At 36.3% G+C, this 12,095-nt stretch overlaps 1 protein-coding gene across 6 annotated transcripts in view; it reads left to right on the top strand.

Moving 5' to 3' along the window:
* LOC120532652 (inactive N-acetylated-alpha-linked acidic dipeptidase-like protein 2) overlaps positions 1-10,448 on the top strand; it is a 2,009,486-nt gene extending 1,999,038 nt beyond the window's left edge. For all 6 annotated transcript variants that reach the window (XM_039758865.1, XM_039758875.1, XM_039758892.1 and 3 more), the window contains one exon: positions 10,184-10,448. In XM_039758865.1, the coding sequence (XP_039614799.1) occupies positions 10,184-10,382 (199 nt within the window). In that variant the 3' untranslated portion in view covers positions 10,383-10,448. The remainder of the gene's footprint in view (positions 1-10,183) is intronic.
* Positions 10,449-12,095: the final 1,647 nt, after the last annotated feature.

The following is a 12,095-nucleotide window of genomic DNA, read 5'->3' as shown; positions in this document are numbered from 1 at the left end:
TAGAGTCCCAAGACAAGAGATGAGTTACTCTGAAGGATGATTAGAGGGAGGCGAGAGATTGAAATGAAGTGCTTTGTGATTCAAGGGCACGCAGGCAAGCCACCCCTCCCAAGATCTTAAGCAAGAGAGAGACTACAGTAGGAGCATCAGGGTTTTGATTACATTTTCTCTTTTTATGGTACTTTTTGTTACCCCTTTTTGTCCCTCTTGTTTGTGTTTCACCTGATAAATGTACGCCCCCCTTTTGATGCAATGGCATTATTCCTGATGGGGGAGATATACTGCGAGAACACTTTCCCATTGTAATTTATGAAAATGGTTTAATACAGCCTTGCAGGCAAGAGTTCAAGACTGATGTCGTTAGATCCAGAGAGGAAGCACTGTTTTACGTTTTCTCTTATTTATGCTTCCGCTGTGTGCTATTTTCAGTATTAAACTCACCATTTGTGAGAACTGTCTGGAGTGCACTTACTATTTCTCCAGGAGAGGAGAGTTGCCACAAAGGCCCCCTTTCCTTTTATAGAAAAAAAAAGAGGGATTCTAATTTTGGATTCTGTTTGTGTAATTGTAGTTTAAACTAAACTGAAATTAAATACCTTGATAAAGGTTATTCATGTTTTGCTAAGACGTACTTGCATGCTAATTGAACACATTCAGTGGATTTAATTCATGTATCTATAATACTATTGGCAAATTATTGATTTTTTTTCCTCCATCAGTTGGGAGCAGAGAGAAGTCATCAATTTAACGTACAGGATGCAACAAAAGAACTTGGTGATTAACAGTACATAATGCATTTCTGTGCTATTTTCTAGAGAGTATGACACAAGTCTAAGGTTAATTTTGAGTAACTGTGAAATATTGACACTTGTCGTTAGTCATTCTTGTCAAATATGAAAAAGACAAATATTCATAAAATGCTGTATTATAATTTTGAAGACTACTTGGTGTATTTGATGTTTTGTTTTTTGCTTAATGATTGGCTCAAGTCAAAGCAAATACATTTTTCTGTAGATTGAATAATAGGACCACTTGACACTGCAGTTCACAGTAGCGCTCCTTACCAGATCAACACATTGTTGTGTCCTGCTGGCAAGATCTTCATAAACTGGGCCACGTCATGCTGCTATTGCCGATCATTTTTTTTTTATTGCAGACTTTAGATTTTGAATACTCTTGAATGATTTGTTAACTAGCTGTGATGCCTGTTTTTATTAAAATAGTGTATTGCAAAGTTAAGGTTAATCCGAATATAATGAAGCATCTACCCTTTTCCTTTTTTCTTTACTGTATATATGTATATGTGTGTGTGTGTGTGTGTGTGTGTCTAATTTTTTCAGTTCTAACAAAGCAAGCTGTTTCCCGATTTTTCAAGGATTTCACTCAGAACAGAAGTCAAGCTTACTTGTGTTGCAGACATCTGTACTGCATTTCTGTGCAAGGCCTTTCTCTTGTTTGCCATTTCATAAATTGGCAGAAATCTTGCTTTGCCTGTCCAAATGTCACTATTTACAAATCAAAAATGATAATCCTCCATACACATTCATTTTACTTTATAATCTGAGTAATTGTCACCCAGGCCAAAACATGATTCCTACTAATAGAAGTGAGATATCCGTTCTACATTGATTACAGTAGACCTGTGCAGAGGAGGCATTGTCTGACCAAATTCATTCACGTGTTCTATTACTGTGCATGTTTGCTGCATTACCAAGGCCACTTTTAAACACTGACTTTACTTTCATAGTACTTCCTCTGTCAGATTATAAATACACACATAGGTGTCTGATCTGAATAAGATGTAGTACTGTAATGTCTTATTAATCTGTAATGCAAACATTGTAATGATATCTTTAATTAAAAACAAATATTGCAAAATAAATTAATTATACATAATGGTTCTAAAAATCTAATTGGTACCATCTCAGCAGTGTTGACTCCTTTAGTCAGTCTTGTACTTTAAATCTTTCGGTAGTTTTGATTTTTTCAATGACAGACACCTTTTCAGAAGGCCTAGCTAAAATTGAAGAGCCTATGCAAGGCTCACATCATTGCTTGACAGTACTAGAGATGGCTTGTCTTCTTGTCCCTGAGGTATTAGTCAGTGACACTGTGGCAGCCTACTTTTGTTTGTACATATTGCATCTCATCTTTAAACTCTGTGTGTTGCAGTCAGTTAACATTCCATGCAGTCTGTTCCTTTCTTAAACATTAGATACAAAATAGTCTCTTTCAATTAAAATGCATTTTATTATAGCTTCTCATGCATATTTCATTCTATATAGTGTCCTACAGTTTCTGTAAAGCTGCACTTTTATAAGATGTATTATATCATTATTTTTGCTAAGTTCCTAACCTCAAGCATCAAGTGAAAGTAATTATGCTTTTGCCACTTCCTAAACTTTTGACATTCATTGCCATATTGTTACCACAAAAGTGGTTTGGTGGAGAAGTGTGTTTTGACTTTAAAGTATTGGCTTACTTTAATAGACTTGTTATAGACCTAACAATAATAACAGAATAAGGAACAGAATGATTGCATTGGCAGCAGTCTAGCTAAGGGCAATGTCACATAATGTGACTGCAGAGATTTTCAGTTGTAGGCTTCATTCACATCATCCTAGGGAGACAGAGGCAGTCAGTGATGCTTTCCCATGAAGCCAATCATGTAGTATGACATGCCCAGTGACTTACCTCGAACAGTCTATGTTTGGTCTTTATACAGGACACAGGAGCAACTCAAAATTATTAGAAGAAAACAAAAACACACAACAATCGCATTTGTCATTCTCTTTGTATATCCCTCTCTATTTTGGGTCTGTTGGAATGAACCCCTCATCATCTCTAGAGCTGAACTTATAGCAGCTGGTATGTAAGGGGCGGAGCTTCCAGGGACCAGGGCGTGGTCAGAGTCATATGGATTTTTTTCCTCAGGAAGCTGCACGCAAAAGTGGTGGAGAGGTTTAGCGACACACCCTATCTCTTCCCAGGGTGGAACTTTTACTTTTACAGAGCCTTGAAGGCTTACATGTGTGACAGTATCTTAGCTAAGCTTGTAAGTTCTTTTTAACTATTTAAGGGCTGAAATTTTTTTCCAGAAAAATCAGATTTCTGGAATGCACACAAAGCAATGGTTTCACTCAAAAATCAACATAAAACATCTGTTACTTCATGCTGTGGCTGCTGTGGGCAGCTGTTAACCATTTATGGCAGCAGCATCTGCTAGCAGGAACACCCTGCAGGTTGGCTGCATGGCTGTCTTCACAAAGCTGTGGCAGTTGCAGTGTGACGCAATCTGGCTTGTACCTCTTGTCATCGTAAGTGGCGGTCCTCCCAGGCGAACATTGTCATAGGCGTATCAGCTACAATAACATGTTCAGTAGCACAATTAGCTCGGAACCAATAAGCTGATGCTGGTACCTCACTTTCATTTTCAATTTCCATCTCCAGATCACTTACATCAAAATCGGAGTCTGACAAGTCAGTCTGATTCAGCGATAATACGCAAGATGTCGTTGACAGAGTATTTTGCTTTGTGCATTTGCTTTGGTCTCTCTGCAGATGTTGATGCTATTTTAGAAGTTGTTTGCTCTTCACTGCTCATGCACATGAAAGGAATCAAGTTAACACTAGAATTACCAAAGCCTACGAAAAAACTCCGTCCCACCTTAAATCTCTTCGCACCTCTTTTCTTTTGTCTTGTAAATGTGCCGATCAAGATAAGCAGTAAGCAGCCTACTATTCCATTCCCCCACCGCCACAGAATGGGCACAAAGTTCTCCCAGCTCATGGCTCGATTACCTGGGAGTCAGGTACCTAGAGATGTTTTGGGAAATAATAGATCGTTATTTGGAACACATGTATTTCATGTGTGTTCTGTTTCTACAACAATCTATGTAAACACATCTTTAAAACAGAAACATTTTTCATATTTTAGTAATAAATGACAAAATGTTGACATAAACTGTTTAATGTGTAAAGCCTGAGGTCGAAAGATCAAATAAACACTTTCACAAAAGGTACAAGAATGATACAACAGCTTCCGTGGCACAGTGGAAAGAACTGTTGACTTGTAATCAAGAATCCCCCAGTTTGATCCTGATTGCCTTGTATATTTGCCGTTTTGAGTAGTGAGCTGCTCTTATTGTTAATATTATACACTTACAACATACATTTATTTGTGTCTGTAACAGCCGGTGTAAATTTGTAGTACTTAGCGTTTTTTTTTTTCACTTTTATTATCTCAGTCATGATTACGATACTTACAGCCCCCTCCCACCCCCTAGGGATCTGACACTTTTAGTTTTTATTTGAAACTGAAAATAACAGTAGATGTGAGTGGTGTTTTGGGACAATGGAACTGATAATTATCTGATCTGAATGGATAAAAGCTGACACAAAAACGCTGGTGAATCTGCCTCCTTGGTATCTCATTGTCACTTGAATTTTTTGTTTATTCAGTTTTATTGAGTGTTCCTGTACATGCTGAATTAGTATGCACCTTATGGTCCATGATGTCAAAGCCACACTTGCGAAAAACAGAGACATAGGTATAGAGAGAGTTGAAAGATATAGCAGAGTTGAACTCAGATAATGACGAGGGTTCTAAATCAGAGAAAGAATGCACGTCACACTTTTGCTGTCGCTGTACTTTGTATATAAAAGCCAGATTGATTATTTACCTGTTTACCCTGATTTATTTACTTACTTCCTACAGTGTAAAGTCAAAAGTGGACTGCAGAGCTTCCTGTGTTTGATCAACACGGGTATTTTCAAAAAATACACATGTAATGCTACGAAAACTGCATGCTGACACTTCATTTCACAATCAATGGCACAAGAATGCAGTCAGACTTCCACCCAGATCTAAACACTAGCATGGAGTGTCGTTCACATACTGAAGAGTCTATAGCTGCAGGTGGAAGCTGCTGTCGCTGTACTTTCTATATAAAAGCCAGATTGAATGTTATTTACCTTGATTTATTTACTTATCTTCTTACAGCGTAAAGTCACAAGTAGACTGCAGAGCTTCCCGTGTACATATACAAAGTACAGTGACAACAAAAGTGTGACGTGCATTCTTTCTCCAATGTAGAACCCTCATCATCATCTGAGTTCACCTCTGTTATAGGAAGTCTTTATGCAAAAACAGCAGTGTCACATCAGGGGGAGCATGAACATGACAGGGAGAATAAAACTGAATAAAAAAAAAGCTAACCTTTACAAGTACTGTACTATAATTTTACACTGGCTGTTACAGACTCAGATCAAATTTATGTTTTTATTCTAAAATAGTAAGAACAAGAGCAGCTCACTTCTCAAAACTGAGTCACCCAGGGTCAAACTCATAACCTTTTGCTTACCAGTCAGCAGTTCTTACCATTGTGCCACCAAATCGGTCATATTAAAGACGTGGCAATGTCACACCCTATTGCGGGTTCTTTTTTTGCAGTTATATTCTTGAATAAAAGTGTACTTTCTTTGTTATACTTGAACCTTTTGTGAAAGTGTTTATTTCATATTTGGACTTCAGGCTTCACATATTATACACTTCATGTCTACATTTTGTCAATTATTATTAAAACATGAAAACTGTTTCTGTTTTAACCATGTGTTTACATAGATTGTTGTAGACATGGAACACACATTAAATGCATGTGTTCCCAATAACAATATAATATTTACTCTATACAGCTCTAAGCTACTGACACGCAGGTAAACAGACTTGAGCTGAGAAAACTGTGTGCGGCAGTGGGGGAGGATGTGATAGCAGGCTGCTTATCGACATATTTACAAGACAAAAGACGCCGACAGAAAGTTGTGAAGCGATTTAAAGTGGGACGGATTTACGAGTTTTTTCGTAGGCTTTGGTAATTCTAGTGTTAAATCAATGAAGCTAACTTGTCATCTAGCAAAGAGAGTTGAACTAAAACGTAACGATGAGTTTTATCACCAGTTACAGTTGATTACCATCTTTTACCCCTGAACTTCAACAAAAGTGAACATCCGCCCTGAAAGAGTTAAAAAATAATAGCATATCACTACTAAGTCTTTAAGCTGCACTAAAATATCTTCCACTGACCCAACTGGTACCCAGTGCTGAAAGACACTTTCATGCTAAAATAGCTGAGGAAGGGAATCAGACTCTATTGCTTGCCTCTGAATAGAGAACACTGTCTGTTCTTGGGATATTAGTTTCAAGTAAGTATGCGTTTTCTTCAGATTTATGTTGAACTTTATTGTAATTTGTACATAGGGGAATGGAATTCTTACTTGTATGACTTTGCAGAATACAGATAACAATATAGTGTTAACAAAAGACACACACAAGGACATTTGTACTGTACATGGTTTTTTATTATATTATCTTTACTTTTGTTTGTTCACAATGTCTTTGTAAAGCATGATGTGCTTATGACTGTTGCTTAAAATAAGTAAATGAAGATCGCTATCAAAAAGGTAACACAGCCCTTCACAAAAATGGGAGTATCTGTGCGTATAAAATGATTTAATCAAAAAGACAAGGTTATTACATTTTATATATTTTATCAACTCATTCTACAGAGAGAAATAGTTAGATTTACCCTGAAAAAGGACTGTTTTCTTGTAAAGTAACATCAACTAAGCGTTTACCAATAATGTCAGGGATGCGTTGACCGTGAGAGCAGGTCGTTTCACTAAATAGGCTCTCATATATAAAATGAGGCACAGAGATTCTTTACGTGCTTGGAAATGAAACAGCTGAATATTCTTTAATGAGCACGGGGATGGAAGAGACAGGCACATTCACACCATGACGAATATGCAGGTTTGAGTCCTCAGATACTGTGTTTAACATCACAGCGCAGAACAAGTAAATTGCTAAAGTGCTTAGCACACACATACAAACTTCACTGCTGTTAGAGGCCAGGGGGACTGCCACCAAATAGAGTAAATATACTGGTAAACACCAGGGCAAGACGTGCCTTACCTCAAATTGTCCCCTTTGCATGTACACATGAGTTGATTGCTGGATTGTCTCCATCATGCACACACTGACTCATGGCTACCATTCCGCAATCACCCTTTGCTAAATGTGAATTATCAGAGCCCCCTTCTCCTGCATCCTCATTTGTTCAGCTGCACACGGCACAGCAGCCTCTTCATCGAGCCTCTGTCATCCCCATGAAAGCCTTCCTCACACTGACTGCTTGTCAGTCACATCCTGTTATCAAAAAATGCTAAACTTCCCAGTACTCCTGGTAAAATAATATGCATCATTGGACAGCACTCCCTAGAAAGCTGTGGAATAGAAAAAAATGATTGCACAGAGTTTATTGCCATTGACGTTGCTATAGACTGCATATAAATAAACACTACAGGCACTTGACCTCACATGATTTATATTACAAATAGAGTTGATTTCTGAATTGCACGTGTTAAGAAATATGTGTAACTGTCACATCCTCATTTCTACATAACATACAACATTTTACAGTGTTGATTGCTTTGTTTTTTATTTCGAAACTTCTGAACAGTAGGCATAACTTTTTTGGCATTTGAGGGTAGTATTTTATTTGTCCCAAGGTAAAATTTAGCTTCACATAGAAGCGCGGGAAATGTTAAAATAAGCAAAAACAGCAACTCACAAACACACACAACAAACACAAAAAAAAGAAAAAAATCTTCTGAGTTACAGTAGCTTATGATAAGAGTGCAGTCACAGTGAGGCATTACAAAGCTATCTTGATATAGATATAAAGGAGGCCCAATAATGTTTCTTGACACACTTCCGTTGAATAATTTGTTGGCTGAAAGTGTTCAATAGTAGTGTGTCAGAGAGAGGATGTGCAGCATTGTTTAAAAATCAGTTTTGTATACACTACATTCTCTTCTATTCTACAACCACCAGTGGATCAAGAGGGAATCCTATAATTGAGCTTTCCTTCTTAATCAGCTTGTTGATTTGGTGGGTCCCTTCTGAAATGATGTTACCAGCCCAGCACACCACATCATAGAGAACTGCACTGACCATCACAGAGTTAAAGAACATGTAAAGGATGTTGCTATCCATATTAAAAGAATAAAGTCTCCTAAGAAAAATGTGCACTTTCTTATATATGGTAGCTCCTCAGTGTTACTAATCCAGCCCAGGGTATCATTGATGAGGACCCCCAAGTACTTGTAAAAGTACACCACCTCTGCATCCACTCCCAGAATAGTGACAAGGCATAGAGGCTGTTTTTTCGTGTGATGAAAGTCAATAACCAATTCCTTTGAACCAAGAAACAAAATTCTCCACCTCACTCCTGCACTCCGTGTCACCCCCTTTAACAATGCACCCCATAAGTTCAGAATCACCAGAAAAATTTGTGACATGTCCTGGTGTTACATGTACAGACTGAAGTGTATAGGGTGAAAAGAAAAAATGACTGACCTATCCTTTGTGGTGCTCCAACGATGAACATATCCACATCAGAGATGCAGTCCTTGTGCCTTACAGACTGCTTTCTGTCTGACAGAAGATCTGTTATTCAGGACACCATAGACTGATCCACTTGAATATCATTGAGTTTATCCCTTAATGGGATGGCTTCGTAGTACTGAAGGCATTTGACATTTTTTTACAACTCCTCATAATGCACCCTACTTTTTCTAGAAGGGAATAAGTCTTATAGAGCAGATACTGTAGATAAATGCATCTTCCATTCCAGTCTTTGTTCAGTAAGCAGACTATTGGAGCCTAATGGTCTTTTGCGAAAAGACTCAAAAAGTCTAGGACCTCATATAGTCTAGGTCTGTCAAGGATGTTCTGAAGTCATTAGGTGAAGAGGTGACTCCCTTCTTTGGAATATGAACAATGTAGTCCACAGCAGTGGTATTGTCTGCACCTTTGTGACAGACTAAACAGGTAACAGAGGGGAACAAAAATTTGGATATTTTCAAAATAGAACGTATCTGACATTCAAGCAACAGGGAATTAAAGGCGGTATAAGCAAAAAATACGCAAGGGTCTGAAGTATCAATGTGCAGCAATCAGGGCAGCAGCAAACTGGTGCATACATGTGGCATATGAAAATGCTCCACAAGAATGAGAACTGGCATAGTGAATACTAATCAATCCTTATTTTTATGATTTTTGTGTTATTACGGTTAAGTATGTAGTTGTGACTTTGTTATTTGTGGTATCTCCACTGTAAAAGACCGAGGAGAAGACAACAAAAAGGTTTGGAGTTTTCCGGCCCCGTATATTGTCTACAATCCACAATATATTTTTAAAAGAAAGGTCAAAACATAAACAAAAACTGTTAATATGCGCAATGCCATATCATGACGTCGGCGGCCATTTTATTACGGAGGAGCCGGAAGTGGAGGGATGCTGGGAAGGACCGTGAGGGAGGATGGGATTGATGATGTCAGGACAAGATGGCGGAGGAAGGGCGGAAGTACCGTACTGCAGTCAAAACCCAGCTTATGGTGGCGGAGGGTCCTTTTTCCTATGAGGAAGCAGAGGGAGAAAGTTAGTACCCCGCCATTTCCTGCCAGCGAATGTGTTCCCAGGTGCGTTCAAATCCGTCCGCGGTCTCCTACTCACGCGTGCGTGACACCACGTAAAGACTGGCTGACATTGACATTGTAAACAATGAGGCCTATTTGACGTTTTCTAGACTTCATTTGAAGTAATGTAATTTGAAATTGCAAAACTGCATATTAAACTGAATACAATTAATTAAAAAGTTGTGTCAGACTTTATTTTATCTAATTGGACTTCACTTTTTTATGTCAAAATCATTATAAAGGACCATACTGGGATTTTAGATTTTGAAATGTATGTATTTGTTTTATTATGATTTCCACATTAATATGTGGTGATTCTTGGCAAAAAAAGTAACACTAAAAAAACAACTTTGTGTAAGACTTTTAAATTCACAACATTATTATAAAACACTATTCTGGGACTTTACATTCCTTGATTTATTTGTTATATAATGACATTGCAAACTACTGTTTCAATTAGACATTTGGATATGCTAAGCAACATTACAAGTAAGTTAGTTTAGAATACAAAATTGCCATCATTCAGTTTGTGTTTGTAAGGAACAAAACAATTATACATAAAAATCTTTTTGTAACACCATTATAAATGTAATGCATTTTTGTTAATGTGTAAAACAATTCACTTTTTCTGTTTTGTTTTTAACAGAAATATACTATATGCTTTGGATGACCAAACAAATCAGTTTTCAATTCTAAAGGAGTCCCAAGACCACTGGAAGCTGAAACATCTTAATGAGACCCTAAAACGGCCCCTGTCCATGGTGCTGAACTGCATTAACTCAGCGGAGAGGCACCTTGCGGTTGGATTGGATCTTTTTGAAGATGTTTCCACCACAAAACATTGATTATAAATAATAGAATGTTCCAGTGTATGTTTATTGTATTTAAAGAAAATATAACTGGGAAGTAATAAAAATACAATTATATCTACCCAAAATGGAATATTTATAAAATGGAAATTGTTTTTTAAATAAAAGGTATCAGAGGTTTAAATTTTTTATGATTATGCTATGTAAATGATTGCAGTGCCTGTACAAAATGAGTCAAAGAATAACAACATGTTTCTATTAATTTTGAAAAATGTTTAATAATCAGCAGGCTGAAAAAGATGCTAATGTTTGTGTGTCTGTGTGTGTGTGTGTGTGTGTGGTTGTACTGGTTTACTTTTAGACTTAAAGTAAAGTAAAGTGTAGGATATTAATAAGAGAAAATAACAATACCAAGCAAAACAACCAGGAGGGTTATGTTCAAGCAATAATTCAAAGTATCTTTTATAATTGTCATTTTAAAGAGCTTTATTGAAAGCTGAACATATCTATCAAACATGTTACAACAAATGGATTTGCAAAAGAAAAGATTGTGTCTCATGCTGTCAGATAAATTATGTTTATGCTTTGTTTTCTTTTAAGCATTTTAAAAGACTGGTATAATCAAATACTCATCATAACTGACATAATCTGTATTGTGAAACTATAAAAGATACATACCACTTTTTTCTGTTGTCAGTCATATAACTTAGAACTAAATGAAGTAATGACGCATAGGCTTAAAGAAAATCTAATACTTATAAATGCAATAATGGCCTTTTAATACAACCTTGGGCAGTATTTATTTACAGTATATACAAAGAAATGGTCTTATTGTGCCTTATAACTGTTATAATTATTTATGGTGTATTAAATAAAATTATTTATAAAAATATATGGTATGGTATTGTACAAAGTGTCAAAAATCAGCTATTCTCAGTGTAGTAACTCCTTTAGAAGAAGTTGTTTGGTAAACCTTAATAGTATAAGACAAAATAAAATTGAACAGTTTAAAATTTATAAAATGAGGAAAATGTAAAAGAAATGTTATATGACTGGCATGCTGTTTCATAATTTTTTACTTAGCTTTTCACCTGTTTGCATCATATTCCAAAATATGTAAATGAAACTCTTTTATGACAAAAATATAATTGTTGCTGAAAATTTATAAATGTTTGAGATATTTTTGAAATAGGCAATTGTATTCATTGATGCGATTTACATGTTTTTAACGTGGTGCCTGTTAATATTTGGATACTTTTATATACTTAACAATTAACAGATGTATCAAGTTAGCCGGAACTGTGCATTAAAATTTGTATTTTTTTTTTTAATTGTGAAAGGGTGAAAAATAATATTAAGAGGTAACTTACCAACTTAAGTTCACTCTGCAAAACATTCTTAAATGAAAACAGATCAACTGTGACGGCAGATCGGTGATCCATCATGTGACTTGCTATACTCACTATATTTATAGAAGGAGAAAAGGTAACAGAGGCTTTATCTGTATTTCTGAAACCAAAACGCTCTCTGTTTAGAGTTAATGACAGCACTCTCTTTGAATTTGTCCCACTAAAGTACCATAGCTTAATATCAAAAATATTTTTAAACTTAGCATGTTTCTTACAGTTTGTTTTTGTACTAAAATAGTAAATATTTATGGAACTTGGCACAGACACATCCTATCATAAGACACATCGTAAGGAAGATGCTCAGTCATATGCCAAGATGAAAATATAAAAGTCATAGTTA

This window comes from Polypterus senegalus, chromosome 1 (assembly GCF_016835505.1).
Source record: "Polypterus senegalus isolate Bchr_013 chromosome 1, ASM1683550v1, whole genome shotgun sequence".
NCBI classification, from domain to species: Eukaryota; Metazoa; Chordata; class Cladistia; order Polypteriformes; family Polypteridae; genus Polypterus; species Polypterus senegalus.
Note: the sequence above shows the minus strand (reverse complement) of the source record. Positions and strands in the feature narration are given on the sequence as shown.